Genomic DNA, 16,029 nt, shown 5'->3' on the forward strand with positions numbered 1-16,029 from the left:
CCGAAGCCAGCCCACAGAGTGATGGTAGAAAAAGTAACAGTTCCTAAAATTGGGAGAGGGAAAGCATTATCCCAGCGCAAGTCGGATGTGATAAGCCGTGCCTGTTTTATCTCTTTCTGTGATGTCAGGGAGGGCTGGGTTTCCAACCTCCTTTTGTCGGACTGACAAGGTTTGCGCTGTAAAATTCATCGTGCGCTATTCTGTGCGACCTCCGTAGAACATGATGTTCGGCTATTTTTTCCGATGGGATAGCTCCTGAATATTTCTGTCAATTATCATTAATTGGACTAAATTAGACATGCTCCTCACATTGGTGGAGCAAAAAAGTGACCTTTACTAGGCAAATTTCGGACTTAAGCTCGCAAAAATTTACATAATTAAACTTACGTTACACGACATTCACGTGAGGAGGTGGCAAAAACCCAGCAAGAACAAATGCCGTTGACCGCATGGCTCTAGGTGGTGTAGTTTTTAAATTATAATTCAATGACACGTTTTCTGGGACACCCTGTATACAGAGTGGTCCACCAACCATGATAAAAAATTCATAGTAAGAAACGTAGGCCCCGGAGAGACAATCGGGCAACGGATTTTTTTCTGCCAATAACTTTCGCCACATATTGGTAACATTTTTATTTCATTTCAATTAACGGAAAGTTAATTTCTGGAATGGAACTCTGAAATTTCCCAAGGCAACCTAGCGTGTCCTTTGCGGAAATGGGTTCCCCGTGGTCATTTTACTCAGAATAGCACATAATCCCACTCGTAATGCAAGGGCAATTGCCGAAACAAATTCGCCGAAAATCTGTGGAAATGAGCCCTTTGCTCCGCCTCGTTTTTCACGGCTCTAATTTGAGCGCAAAGCTGCGAAGAAAGGATGTTACATTGGCACGCCACACGAAGGGGGAAAGCGTTACAAGCCTTACAAAGGGAACAAACACGCGCGGTGAGTGGGGGATCAGAGCTATCATATCAAAAATGAGGACGCCCGACGTATTGACCGGTAGGGAAGGAAATACATTTTTGGAGGGTTTTGCACTCCGGTCTCAGTGAATGCAGTGAACAAGTAAGCAGCAGCGATGACAAGGACCGTGTATTCCAACTAAGAAAAAACGAGGATGATCATTGCTCTAGGGGCCACAGGTATGGACTATGACAGAAGGGTCCTCAAATACAGTGAATTTTTTTCAGAAACTGTGTGATGGGTTCTGAAGTTCTATTCCGATTATGGATTCTGAGGGCGGTGATGGGTTCTGTAGCTGAAGTCGATGATGGGTGTTGAAGTTGAATTTCTGCGAGGGTGTATGAGGGCTGTGATGCCATCGTTTATAATGGTGATGGGCTGTGCGGAAATCCGGTTATAGTGCGAAGCAGGATGAATTCTTCGGAAAATGCCGGCCTATGATCTCTGCGGACGACTTGCACTTATCTGATTTCGCCTTGACCCTTATATCGCTCATCTAATGTCACACATTCAATGGGTGCCACTGCCCAGCGGTAAAACACACTAAGTCAGTGGTTCCCAAACTTTCCCGGCTCACGGCACATCAAAATATACACCACCTCGTCGCGACCCCCCCCCCCCCCTCCCCTCGGCGATGCCAGACGTCTTCCGATTTCAGCGCATGAACGTTAGCCAAAACGATATAAGCTGACATTTTATTCGGGCGCTACATTCAGAGGGCGAAGGCCAAAAAGTATTGCACAAAGGCAGGAGTACTTGTGCTTTCGGACTCCAAAGATGAGTTTCGTTTGACAGCGGTCAGAAATCGTTCCATTATTAAGCAGCTGGGAGCACGCAAAACTCGGAAACAACAACTACGAACGAGTGCTCAATCCTGAGCAAATGTGGCGCAGTCATATGTGCTAACTACTGCGTGCTTCGCTCATCGACAACGCACGCGAAACGGTTTTCTTAGGTTTTTAGCGTCCGCTCTAATTTGGGAAGACGCGCCGTGTGCCGTGAAGGCTAGACGCAGACGCTGTGGCCTTTAGCGGGAGTGAGTGGACCTCACGACATAGATTTTGGCCCTCCTGCACAAGCGAAAGCAGGCGTGAAAGTGAGGCTGTGTGATGCATCGAATGCGTCGCGTACCCCGCATGCAAGCGCATTTATGAGAAACCTCCGGGTCTGCTGCCACGGGCTTCCTGGTAACCCAGGACAGCGGACGCGACGTGACACTTTTTTTAAAGTCCCACTACGGGCTTTTCTCGTGTTTTCAGAGTTCTACCACAGTTATGTTATTGAAATCTTCTTGTCTCACTTTACATTCCTGCAAAATATTTTGGCTCTACATGACGCGACAGCTAGATAAAATTATCTTTTATTTTTTAGGACTGTGACGTCATGTAAGGCTCCGACGGAGCGCCCGGCTCTCATCTGGCAACGTTGTTCTCGTTCGCGTCTTCCGGGGGGGGGGGGGGGCTCACTTTTTGCACTTTGTTAGGGCCGGGTCCATAGCTTTATGCGAGCAGCAGCAGCAAAGCAGCAGCGGTGCGGCAGCAGCAACACGGCAACATGGCAGCAGAGCAGCTTTCTGCTGCCGCTGCTCTGCTGCTGGAGGCGTCCCATAGCTTCGTTGCCCGAGGTACAGTGCACACCGATGTACCCTTGTGTCGTCCCTGTCTCGCCTGGATAATCGGCCATACTCCACCGAAAAGGTTCTTGGGTGCTGGCCAGCAAATCAGCTCATACCTGCCATGCGCGCCCTTGTGCAATTTCTAGTCTCGACGGACCTGTTTGACACATTGTGACACTCTTTGTTTTTAGTGCCTTGAGACTTCGCTTTTGGTGACAAGCTCGGTGATGATGTTTTCATTTATTCTTTCAAAGCGTTTCAAAGCGTCGAGGTTAGTGTAGTTTCCCTTTCTTTTATTAATAACGCGTCCTGGAGTAGCCAGTCCCGAGTGGCTCGAGACTACCATCTCCATTTTTTTCTTTTAAAATCAATCAATCAATCAGCTTCGTTTTGAATTAGCGGCAGCAGCGGCTTAGGAAACACAAAGCGTGTTGGCAACTCTGGCATTGTTTACATTTCGCACATTCCGAAGGCGTACGCAGCTGCTAAGCCTTTTAGTGCACACACTTAGGAACGCAATCCTAGGTGAAAGGCGTTTGTGTGAGATATATATTGTGGATTTGGAGCTCATAAGTGAACTTTGAGATGAGTGTGGTGGTGGTCTGAGCCTCGTATTACCTGATTGACTCTTCGTTGATGTGTGCGCAGTTAGTTTCCTGACATTCAACGTAGGTTCGTCCTACTGCTGTGCAGAACCGTCCTTGCTGTGTTGTGTGGAGATTCTTCTACGGGATTTTGTCGTATAAATAATTAAATATTGCCTCGTTACTATAGTATTCGATATTTTGACTTACGGTGACTGTCAAATGCGTACGTTGCTATTAGTGAAATAAAATTGTCTAACGAAAACAAAGGCCCCTTCTGCTAGTATTCACTGCTTTCTGCCTGTTTTCACAAGGAATGGGTTCATTATCTATCTCTGTCGAACCTTTTTTCGTTGTCTGAACGTTGTCTACCTCCATCTGACCCTTCTCAAGGGTCAGTTTCATTTACAACCACCTAGCAAGGTCTTGGAATACCGACCACAAGAAATTTGTTCGGTTTGGTTTTCACACGGCATGGACGTGAAAGTAATTTGCTTGTACGTTATCAGGTCACGGGTTTTGAAGTACTTTCTAGAAAACAAGCGAACATGTAGCTACAACTGGTACACAACATATGAATCACGTAGGTTCGGTCGAACACTTTATGAACTGAATTATGTCCTGAAAGCGCACTTCACGCAGTCCCGATGATTGAACACTCGCTCCAAACTACTGGCAATCACAAGCGTATCCAGATCTTCAGAATCAAATCACGGAACAAAAGGAAACAAAACTTCTGCCGTCACTCACCGCCCTGCTAACCCTAAACACCGTCGAACGAAAACAATACCAACCAGCCTCCTGATTGGCTTTCGAGACCGGCTGCTCAGGCTGCAGAGCAACAGGGCAGCACAGCAACCAAAAATTCGGATACGAGAGCAGCAGGGAATTTCTGCAGCTCGGCAGCTCTGCTGCTCTCGCCCAGTGCTATGGGACCACTCGTGTCGCTGCAGCTCTGCTGCTCCGCTGCTGTTGCTCTGCTGCTGCTGCTCAAATCGAGGCTATGAGACCCCGCCTTTAGCGGAGCCCCACGTGGCATATCCTCCGGGCGCTGCGACCTTCGAGAAAACACAAAGGATGGAGAAGACATCTCTCCCATTTTCCCGTTTGATTGCGTCACTCGCTGGTTGCGTCATCGGTACTTGTGGAGGCTCAGCAGTTCTCCACAAAGTGACTGAAATGCACAGCGTTCAGGAGTGAAATTTCGCGTATAGAATCCTTGAGGGAACTTCTTTTCTAGAAGTAAATAACGTAAATGCTGTTTTATGAGTCCGAAGTGGCACTTTAAATTAGTGCGCCGCTTCGCGACCCCCTTTGGAACGTGTCGCGATCCCCCTAGGGGTCTTGACTCACAATTTGGGAACCACTACTCAAAGTCAGAGAAGGGTAGAAAATCCAGCGAACTGGTAAGAAAATGTTAAGGGAAGTACCTCGGGACGAGAGCCATGATCCTTTATCTGTTATTGTTATTGTTCTACGACGGGATACCACTTCATGTTTGACGGAGTGCCAACTGGTCCAACTGTTTTGCCTAAATTATTTCATAATATTACCATTTACACTTTGTTGTTCAGTTCTATCCACATTCCAACAGAACGGCATTTCGTAACATCTTCGCTATTTTCATTTGACTGGATTCTATACAGGGAAACCTGAAATTACATGACGTACCGGGCATGTAGAGCGGTTTGGCCAGGTAACATTGACCGCATCCGGTATACAGGTTTTGTTGCGACACATAATCTGGAATGAAAGCATGTAGCACATTAACTGAAATGTGTAGCACCTTGTAACCTGAAGCACATCGCACGACTATTACGATTTCCTCAGACACTATCCTCACGTCTGACAGGGTGCGTGGGTGGTTTGGGCAGAGGCTGGTCCGTCCTTCTGGTGCACCTACGCGATAGTGTCACGTACATGGCTACATATGCCATATATCAAATGCTCATCGTGCATATAAGAGCAGCTTCTCTGAGGGACTGGTAAAAGAAGAGCACAAAGAACGTCGTCACAAAAGCGTGAAAAAGCGCACGCTCAGATGGAACTGCCTGGACGTAACGAAGCCGATTGATTTCATTCAGCGGATGTCTCCGAATAATAGACGGGAGCCCAGCGCCACGTGAGCTGGATGACTAGGGACAGCACGACAGAGCAAGGGTTATTATGCCGCAGGTAGGAACCTACATTTGTCTGCAGCATGAGATCTGTCGATGTTGGAACTGTAGTACCATTTTTTACACAAGGGCGCGAAAGTCCTAAGAAGAAATGTAGTCATGCGGTGCTTCAAAGAGGCAAAACATTTCTATTTATTCGAATAAAAACGGAAAGGAAAGGGAAAAGCCAGTCATACGCATGGTCGACTTCCTACATTGCGTTGAAAATCAACAAAGCGAGAAGAAAAACAAGGAAAGGAAAAAAAAGGTGAGAAAGGAACTATGCTACATGATTCACCTATTCAGAGGCTGTCCATAAGTTATCTCTCTCCCAGGAAGTGAAGTATTGCTTTGATCACACTCCACTGCGCCGAGTAATGACGCCAAAGACAATACTGTACATCCAAAATCACACAAGCGCCATCCCGAATGGGACGAGGAGCGGCGTGTCTGTGGCAGGGAACAAACGAGAAAGGCTCTTGCACAGGCAGTATCAGGTGTCTAGTATTCACTGTGACTGAGATGGAAGGTTCTGAAGGTTCTGGAAGGAATATACTGCTTTAGTACGGGAACATGTGTCCTGTTATCCCATGCAGTACAATCAAGACCAACAAGACCTGCCCGATTGCATGAGCGAAATTTTGCATGTACTTTTGAAACTCATCAGGTGCAGGGCCTATACACCGTTTTCCAGCCAGCCTCGCACCCAGCGCTTTCGAACCCAACACATTCCAGCAAGGAGGACAGCGATACCGCGGAGGAAGCACACGTCCCGTGTGTTTTCCTTCTCTCTGGCATGTGCGGTAAACATCCTTCAACATGCTTCCCCAGCTAGACAATACTGCGGTTCAAATATGGCGACGTCCACGGGAAAACGGTGTACCGGGTGTGTCACGGAAATACCCCGGCTGAATAATTCGTGTAGAGATGGCGCCATCGAAGAATTTTTTTTTTTTTTTTGTAAAGATCCTTGGGACATCGGTTATGAACTCAGTACTAAGCGGCTCATCTGCATACGCTCACTAATTACATAAACATCTTAACATTTGAATTTTACTTCGCGAAAAATATTGCAAGAAAAAAAACGCGTCGACACTTAGTGATTTTTTCGAGTAATTAGTTGGTTTCGGTTTACATATTTGTTGCGCGGAACAGTGCACCAATGCGCTCTTTGTACCAGCTATCCGGCTGTCAATTTCGTGTTAAACCGCACGGTTCACGCACGGGGTCGACAGGAGATTACGAACAGCCGCAAGAGATGCTTTAATATTCCTTATCAAAGCGACTGGTAAACAACGCTGGCGGTTCTGTCGTTCCGTAGGTGAGATAGCGAGCTCTTATCATGGATGATGACGAATGCGCCGCGAGCGCTATGAACTCGTGGGGTACACTCTTAAAAATTAGGTGGTGGTGGTGATGGTGAAAGGGCTTGCTCTTAAAAATTAACTACACCACATAGCACGCTCCTAGCCAACCATCATCCCGAATGACAACGTTCTCGCCCAATTTGTTGAAAACGGGAGGCTGAGCCTGTAGAGAAGGAACACCAAAGCGCCTCCTGCAGGGTTGCGGCTGTTCCTTGTAGCTCCTAGGATAGCTCATCCAAAGAGCGCATTGGTGCACTGCTCCGCGCAAGAAATATGTAAACCGAAACCGATTAATTACTCGGAAAAATCACTAAGTGTCGACGCGTTTTTTTTTTCTTGCCATAGTTTTCGCTGAAGGTCCCCATGCGTAAAACATAGGTTCCGTAAGTGTGAGAAGTAAAATTGAAAAGTTAGGATATTTATTTAATTAGTGAGAGTATGCAAATGAGCCGCTCACTACTCAGTTCATAGCCGATGTCCCAAGGAACTTTACCAAAACGAAATTTCTTCGATGGCACCATCAGTTCACGAATTATTCAGCCGGGGGATTTTCGTGAAACACCCTGTATACCACAGGCCCATCTCAATTGTTTCTCACTTTTCAGGTCGACCTCAGTCAAATACTTAATGCATCGTAGGCATCTTGTTCTCTTCTTGCCGAGTAAGGGTGGACATACCAAAGTTTGCAGCGAGTTTCTAGTCACCGCGGACCTGGACTTGGCGAGTGCTAGTGGATACATTTACCTAGGTGCATTCCCATTTATTACTATGTCTCAGCGAGACGGGAACTCTTCAACCGCTTAGGATAAGTTACTTCGAATTAACAACCAAGCCGCAATTAAACTGATCCACAGCACTGCCGCATTTTGTGGAGGTCGAACGTAAATCCCTTTCCTTCTTCTTTTTTTCTTTCTGCGCTTTCGGCAGATATGACTACGTGACTACGAGACTGGCCTACAGACTCAACAATTACCTGATCATAATTTTGCAGCAATGGTAAGTTGCTCTGCGTGTCGGCCATCATGCGTGTGTGTTTGTGAGCCTTTAGTTCACATCTACCTATACCAGGTTTCATCCCGTTATGTTCGGTTAGTTAAGTAATATCCGTCAAAGAAAAGCCCTTACCATCGCCAACTTTATTGCGTACGATGTTCCCGGTGTCAGACCCTGAAGGTGAACAGACGATGACCTTCTTCTCCACATGGACGCTGCACGTTAAACGAGGGATCTGAGTATGTAGGAGATCAACGGGAGTTGGTGATAGTTCATGTCGCTACACGGCAGCACTCAGACAGGACGAAGGGGGGTTAAAACAAGGAGGCAAACGTTAAACACGGGTTAAATAAAAGGTTAAATACAGGTTATATTCTCTGCTCCGCATAAGTTGCAAAGTCTTTGCTCCCACCTTAATGGTGAGCCCAAATTACGGGGGTGTGGCATTCGCCACAAGAAGCCTATTGTTGGTTGTGTCCTAGGCACCATATATTCTATTGGTTTAGATTGTGCTGCGTGCTATTCGCAAGTTCCTTAGACGCGGACGCCGCATCGCGGCCAAAGTGAGAAGCACTACAGAGATTATCGCGGGCGCCTGGCCTGTTTGGTGGGAAACTGCTTTATGCATGTACGTGCGTTTACTGTGTCTGTGAGTTTGTCTGCTCGTTGTTTGCGCTATTTCAACACGATGGGCAAACGATGTAAAAACAATCGCATCTGTTGCGTGCACAGTGCCAGAACAGAGCATTAGTGAATAAAATAAGCCTCCATTCGTTTCCAAATGACCCACGAATGAAGAAAGAATGGGTAGTGAGGCTTAGGATCGGAAAGCCTGTGACTCCGCCAATGAAAGTATGCAGTGCACATTTCGTGGACGACGACTTCTTTTCGAGCAACATGGGTAAGCGAAATAACATTGAATCTCATTGAATCATAGGATGTCCCCGGCGTTCTGTACCTTTTGAATTTAGCTGGCTCGTATGATCGTTGTAGTAGAGCCCTGTGACAATTGTTTCAAACAATAAAGCTCCTACAGAGCAAATTTACAGCAGACCCTCAAGTGTGTATACCAGCTCGGAAAAGGCTCAAGAAAAATGCTGTGCCATCGCGATGCATACCTGCAAGAAGCCACGACAAAAAGGACTTGACACAGACTCGGTCATCAGCTGCTCGTGCTGCACGACATTCAGCCAGGGGCACGCACAGTATGTAATGTAATCTGTCACATGTTGTTATTGTGGGTAGTATGATCTTAAACCTTTGAACCTGCTTTGTTCTTGAAAATGTGACATTTTCAGATAATATTTATCCGTGCTAGCAAGCACCCAGTTGTGGTGCTGTAGCACATGCTAACAGCTCTGAAGACCTGTAAGCATCAGTAGCCACTGTAGCACCAGGTTGAAAAGAGGGAGAGGGGCTGTTAAAGCAATGTAGAGCCTGTGCAATGGTTTAAAAAAAAATTAGATAAGACTGGTACTAGCTGTGTGTATTTCTTCTATGAGAAACAAGTGATTGTGTCCTACTTTCCAGGATTGTCACCTGAACCCGCAATATCCTCAGAAGCAGAAAGCTGTGTTGGACAAGATACATTGGTAAATATTAATGCAGACACATCAGACCTTGCGCCTACTGAACACGAAGTGGCGGATGCCCTCCTACAGCTTGCAGGCTTCACCACTGCCTACTGACAGCAGTGTACAGGTGGACACCGAGACCTTTATGCAAAAGCAAAAATTTGTGGACCTGCTGTCTACAGATTCTGCAGTGCAAGCATTTACAGGTGGTACCTGAATGACAGCTCTACACTCTTAAAAATGATCTTCACCGCATAGCTCGCTCCTAGCCAACCATAATCTCGAATGATATCGTTACCTGCCCTGATTTGTTGAAAACGGGGAGCGTACGCCTTTTTTTGTGACACTTATGCTGTTCATAATTGTCACAAAAAAGGCGTACGCCCCCGTTTTCAACAGATCCCAGCAGATAACGATATCATTCGAGATCATGGTACGTTGGCTAGGAGCGTGCTATGCGGGGAAGTTCATTTCTAAGAGTGTACTTACAATTTCTGCAGAGGTTGCAGCAGTTGATAGCACGGACGCAGATATTTCTGTCCTTTAGCGTGTTGTTCTGGTCCTTGTCCGTTTGAAGACTTGCCTGTCGCTCACATGTCTGGCTACATTATTTGGCATAGTCCATCGGCACTTCTATGGGACTTTACAGAGCCCTTCAGCAGTTCTTGAGGCTGCTATCCCATGGCCTTCACAAGAAGAAGTCTAAAAAAATTTGCCACGTTGCTTTGAAGGGTACCACGATGTGCGGATGGTGCAGGACTGCACAGAGGTTGCGATAGAAAAATCACACTGTGCGTCATGCCGCATACTGACGTACTCCCACTACAAGGGCTGCCACACTGCAAAAGTGCTTGTTGGAGTTTCACCAGGTGGCCTGATAACATTTGTCAGCAGTGCGTTTGGTGGTAGGGCGTCGGACAAGGCTTGTGTAGAGAAATCCGGAGTTCTCGATAAGCTCACTAGTTTCCACGATGATGTCATAGTGGATAAAGGTTTTAATATTGATGACATGTGTGCCAAACTCGGATTGGGAATGATACAACCACCTTTTCTGCGCAAAAAGAATCAGTTTTCAGCTGAAGATGCCAACAGAACACGTGCATGTGTACATGTAGAGCGTGCCATCCAGAGAATGAAGACATTCAAAATATTAAAGGGACCTCTGCCCTGGGAGATGGCCGGTGCCCTTGATCACATAGTGATAATAATTGCAGGCATCGTGAACTTTTCAAGCGCTATACTATCCGATGAACGCTTTTGAAAATATGTCGCTATGCAGCTGAGACAAGTGAAACACTGTGTGTGTATGTGTGTGTGCACGGGAAAGAGAGACATATTTGAGTGCACAGAAATTGATTTTAATGATGCTTGAATAGACTTACGCTTTTGCAAGCTGCGGCAACAAGTGTTTGAAATAAACATACAGCAGTCTTCTCACAAGTTCGTCAATGTGTGTGTCACATCGCTGCACTACTACAGTCAGTGACTCCACTTTGGAACACACAATAAGGTGTGCAACATTTATATTCAGGAGGAACATTCCTGGCTGTACTTGAGAAAAGTAACTGTGATTAGTATTCAGAATGAAGTTCTCTCCATCCATTTTAATGCTTTTTTGTGACAAGTTCAGAAGCTTTCATCACTTTGCCTTGAACTGGGCTTTTGATTTCCACTAGGATGGCCGGTGCACCATTTCTAAACACTACACCGTCCGGGCTGTATCCAGCCAAGGAAGAAGAGGGTTGATAACCAAGCCGAGCTGTGTGACTGCACTATTTGTGATGCTTGTGTACTCTTGCCGAGCCTTTTCCTCGCAAGCTTTGCCATAACGTGTGGACTCGTTTCCCTTGAAGCTGTCTTCCAGCAAAGCAGACACTTTGTCATTCCAAGGCCGATCCTGTCGAGGAATGAACGTGAAGTATGCCCGACAGGCGCTGCCTGTTATTCTAACTTTTCGCTGCTTTTGCCACTTAGTGTTCTCCTGGCACTTAGTTTCTGTACATATTTTAGAGCCTCTTCTTATGTTATTCTCACGTGCATTTGATAGAATTGTTTTTCTTGTTCACAAATATCGCTCTCTGTCAACCTGAAATACTTGAATTACACTGAATCATAAAACGCTGAACATGAGAGAACTGAAGTTCTGAGGCTGAAACAACATAGTAGAAGGGACAAATATATACAAAGCCTCAAATGCCTTGAATCCAGAAGATGTGGGTTCGAGTCCTACAGCTGGCTAACCTTGACTCAGCTAACCAACACTCAGTGACTTTCATCTTTCATCATAAAATGCTACCTCGTGGAACAGCATCTCTGTGTAGGATATCAGGCGTTCATCTGCCATGTGCCTGAAAAGAACACGCTCTTCACAAGTTGGAGCAGCAGCAGGTGTAGTAGCATCCCTTGGCTGGGACCTTCCACGAGCATGAAGTGCAAGTGCACTCTGCGGTAAAGCTGGAATTACCCTTTGTCGGACTTCTTTTCGGTTGTTTTCAGTAAGCTGTAGTCGCGGCAGTCCCTTTACATGGCATAACTGCTTGAGCTTCCTTGCTTGATAAATTGGGTTCTTGCGAAGTTTTCCCCAGGCCTGTTCTATGTCGGTGCACGTAAGCAAATCCAAGTGTTGAATTCCAGTCGTGCACATAATTTTTATTGGTTATTTTCCTGCCCACTAACCTTGTTTTCGATTACAAGTAAAAAGTAAGTAAGAGAGAAAAAAGCTTCCTTGCCTGTTTACAAGTAGCAACATGGCAATGAGGTGTTTACAGCGCTGGGAATTGCCGGCCTTGCACGAACAGTGGCCCTTCATGTGGCCCTTCAAAAAGCACATGATCTCCTCGCGGTCAACCTGCGCACATGGCTGGGCAGTTCAACGGAGCGGGTGTTGCGTGTCGCCTTGTGCACGTTCAAGCAAATAAACACACGTACCTTGATTTTGCTGTCTCGTGCGTAAACGAACTCCACTTCGTGCGGCTTCTGTTGTACGTGGGATGTTTGGACACAAAGTCCCTGCACTGTCACCGAATCAGCAGTGCAAGATCTCACGCCGCAGCAGATGATGTGATCAGCATGCAGTACTTCTTCGCCTTCTATGAGGCACCAGATTCTTTTTTCTGCACTTCCGACATGCTTCATGATGTCGCCTAAGGAGAGTGATCCAACGAAAGGCAACGGCATCGTTCCAAACACGCGCAGCACTTAAACATGTAATGATAAATAGGAGCACATGTGCGTGAAGGGTAAGCTGGCACTGCACGCGAAAACGATCATCTCTCGGACAGCCATATTGGATTTCTAGGCGCGCCACCCATATGCCGCGGAACTTGCGAATATTGGTCAGTCGGGGCGGTGCTTGAATGTCCGACTTTTGGAACATGTCTCGCCCATATGCCGCACCCCATCGGGCCACCTTGGCCTACACTGTAGGGGCAGCGAATGCATATAATGCTCCGAAAAAGCATCTGTTCTGTGCAGGAATACTGGTAAGACTGTACGCGACTAGACTGAAGCTTTTTGTATTCACAGAAAAGGGGTGCACTGTATCCCGTCCCTTGCGCTGACTAACCTAGAAAAATATTTTCCAAACGTAGAGTGTGGGGCTTACCTTGGATACCCACGTGGGCCACACTAAGGAAATGACATTTTCTGTAGCTAGTGCGCCACCTGTCGTTCTTGTGATTGTTGAAATATGCCTGCTCAAATGAAATTCCTGTCAGTTGAGAGTATCTACACACGTTTGTCTGCTTGTTTTAACCCCCCTTCGTCCTGTCGGAGTGCTGCAGTGTAGCGACCTGAGTATAGCAAACGTGAAATTTGGACATTTTTCATTATCAGAAACCACTTAGGCTAGTTGCCAGAATCCCAAATGTTGTAGGTATCTCCAGTATTGCAATGTCTGGGTAATGTCCGTGTACGGTGCTTTTACATAAAACCGGACGAGGACGCCAGCAACTTGGTGGCAGGGTACAAGTTGCTTTTCCATGCCCCGACGGACGTGAAACACGGTGTGCCGAAATTTCCGTCACGTTAAAGAACCATCAGCAGGCAAAATTAATCCACAGACTGACCACTGTGGCGCGGAGATTGTGACGGTTATGTTTTAGGGTTCGGCTCGTCTGCAAGCATAGCGGTTCGCTTCACGTTTGGGTCTAGAGCAGAAAAATGGCATTGCCAGCATGATGATGTATGGTGTTACAGGGCCATCTCCATTCTTGAAGTTACGACGGTTTGATGTGACAGTTGAGTTGCCACCAGATATAACGCATGACATCCCCGAAGGCTCGTTTGAGTATATTTAGAGGAGTGCACTCTTAACGCGGTACCCTTTAGTAAAGGGTAAAAAATCGCAATATTTTACCCTCTATTTCAGAAGCTACAGGTACCCTCTGAGCAGTACCTTTTATAAAAGTTACAAGGAAACCCACTAATTAGAGGTTACGGCCTTCAATCCAGCACCTGCCCGTAAAGGTTACGCCAACGTGCGGCTTTTTATACAGGATGTTTATTTTTATTCGCAACAGAGTAGCGCTCATTTGGCAGGTGGGTTATGTGAATTTTTGCTAATTAATCGATCCGTAGTTACAAACACATGCGTCAGGAAATGTCGGAAATGTTTCTAACTACGGATGGGTTAATTTGCGAAAATTAACACAACCCACCTGTCAAATGAGCGCTGGTGTGATGCGAATAAAAACAAACACCCTGTGCGTGGGATATGGAGCGACCTTTACAGAACACACCAAGGTACCAAAATGAACCAGCAGAAAAGGAGATCTTGAACATATGTATATTACAAAAACTGAAGTCTGTCGAGAGGTGACACATTGTGCACAAGTGCGATTCTGATGTGAGGAGAAACCATGGTCGCTTTACCATGTATGTGGAAAAAGAACTATCTTTTAAGTGAGAAGCAATGCATAAAAGTGCGAGGAAGCCAGCGAGTCAAAACAACTGACCTATGTTTGCTAAGCTGAACAGACCCAACGAAATGGAGAATTGCAGCAGAAAAAAATTTATTCCACATTCGTGTTGCAGAGGCGAGCGCAAATGACAATACAGTATTACATAAAACGCACACAACCTTGAGGAATATGAGTGTACAGTAACGCAGGTGAGCACTACCTTACTGCGTTATCAGCGTTGGAGGCGCTCTGGGACGAGTTTGTGAGGTACTGCATTGCGCTGGTGACGGTATGTGAACCTGCATGTGGGATCCTGGGAACAAAAGTTTGGGCAATGAGAGTAACATTTACGGAACCATTCAAATCCGTACAAAGCACAAGCTATAAAGCAGCATAAATGCGGGAAGGCGTTCACTCTGAGTTGGCGTGAGTGAGAGGCGTTGAGTCTTAGAATATCGTAAGAATACAACAAGTAGGAAGCTGCGAATTATATATCTCGATGCATATATCCGCAGCTCGCAAAATGCACGCCGGTGTATAAACCTCTACCCGAGAAACGTCATCATGACGTTGGTAGACAGACAGACACCGAAACAGCTCGGAAGGGGGGAGCTGGGTTCCACGAATTGGCAATTGTTTGCTGCCTCCAATTGAAAGAAAAGTAGGACCGAAGGTCGCGTCCCTTTCAGAGACCATCGTAATCCCCTCAAAACCGTGGCTTTCGGGCATGACCTTGTTCGCCACTAGCTTTGAACGTAATTCAACTCTACCAAACTCTTGGCGCTGTCGAACACTATGACGTCATTTGTTTACAAACAGGTAGAGGTCTATTGACTTGGCGACCAAGTAAGAGCAGAAAAGTAGCAAGCGTTAGTGGCGTTCATATGCTGGACCGCAAAACGCTTGCCATAATAACAACAAACATGCGCTAAGAGCTCTTGCTATCAAAATAACGCACGTACCTAGCACAAAATGTACACTTACCCAGTGTATGAAGTGTGTGAATTAGGGCTGCGGTGGTGATGTTCGTTTTCGGTTATATATTCTTTGCAATCTTCGCACTCGCTACACTTTCCCCTGAGAACACCGAAAATATCCTTGTTTGCTAGCGACATCTAGCTTTTCCGTTGTTCCTGACGATACTATGATAAACGCGAGGGAAACCACTGATTAAAACAGATTACACTTGTTAACGGACGGACGACGAGCGTTAAGCGTTTCAAGGAAACCGCTCTCAGGACCTAGACCAGGCTCGGCTACGCAGCGAAATCGGAAATCTTGGTGGTTGCGGCATTGACAATGGTTTTCCACCCTTTAGAAAGAAACATACTATCAGTATTTCAGACTGCGAACTTATAATCTGTGTTCATACAGCATTGATAACATGTAGTCGACGTATAGATGACGCTGAAACAGATAAAAAATAACAGCGTAGATTCGCAACTGTCGTCTCGAATCGGAGGCTGAAACATGGCATTATGCTGAAAAACAGAAGGAAAACAAACGATAAGAAACTAACAAAGAAATTATCGTTGGAGATTTCGCTTAGAAGTTACAGTGTCGGAGTAGAGGGTACATTTATAAGTTACAACAAGCTGTTTTTGTTTTTTCCGAGATGTAACTTCTATTCGTGTTGTAAAGACATGACCTAGGTCGCTTTTAACCTCTAAATATGCGTTACAGTGGTGTAACCTATAAGAAATCTCGAAATCTACGTCTATATAGAAGTTACATGTTTCTAAAAGTTACAATAAAAGGTACGGGTTTAAGAGTGTGTTCTATCTGCACTTATCACTGAAGGCATCCTGAAGTTTGAAGCTCTCAAGAAGACTGATATATTTCCATACGGTTTCCAAGACAAGAATAATAAGCCAG

General features: G+C 45.9%; 1 protein-coding gene across 1 annotated transcript in view; it reads right to left on the bottom strand.

The window, feature by feature from the left end:
• LOC135389612 (uncharacterized) overlaps positions 1-16,029 on the bottom strand; it is a 76,740-nt gene that overhangs the window by 10,379 nt on the left and 50,332 nt on the right. The window contains exons 3-4 of the mRNA XM_064619647.1: positions 7,812-7,894; positions 4,835-4,906 (exon numbers count right to left, since the gene is read on the bottom strand). Of these exons, the coding sequence (XP_064475717.1) occupies positions 4,835-4,906; positions 7,812-7,894 (155 nt within the window). The remainder of the gene's footprint in view (positions 1-4,834; positions 4,907-7,811; positions 7,895-16,029) is intronic.

The sequence above is a fragment of the Ornithodoros turicata genome, chromosome 3 (genome assembly GCF_037126465.1).
Source record: "Ornithodoros turicata isolate Travis chromosome 3, ASM3712646v1, whole genome shotgun sequence".
In the NCBI taxonomy this organism is placed as follows: domain Eukaryota; kingdom Metazoa; phylum Arthropoda; class Arachnida; order Ixodida; family Argasidae; genus Ornithodoros; species Ornithodoros turicata.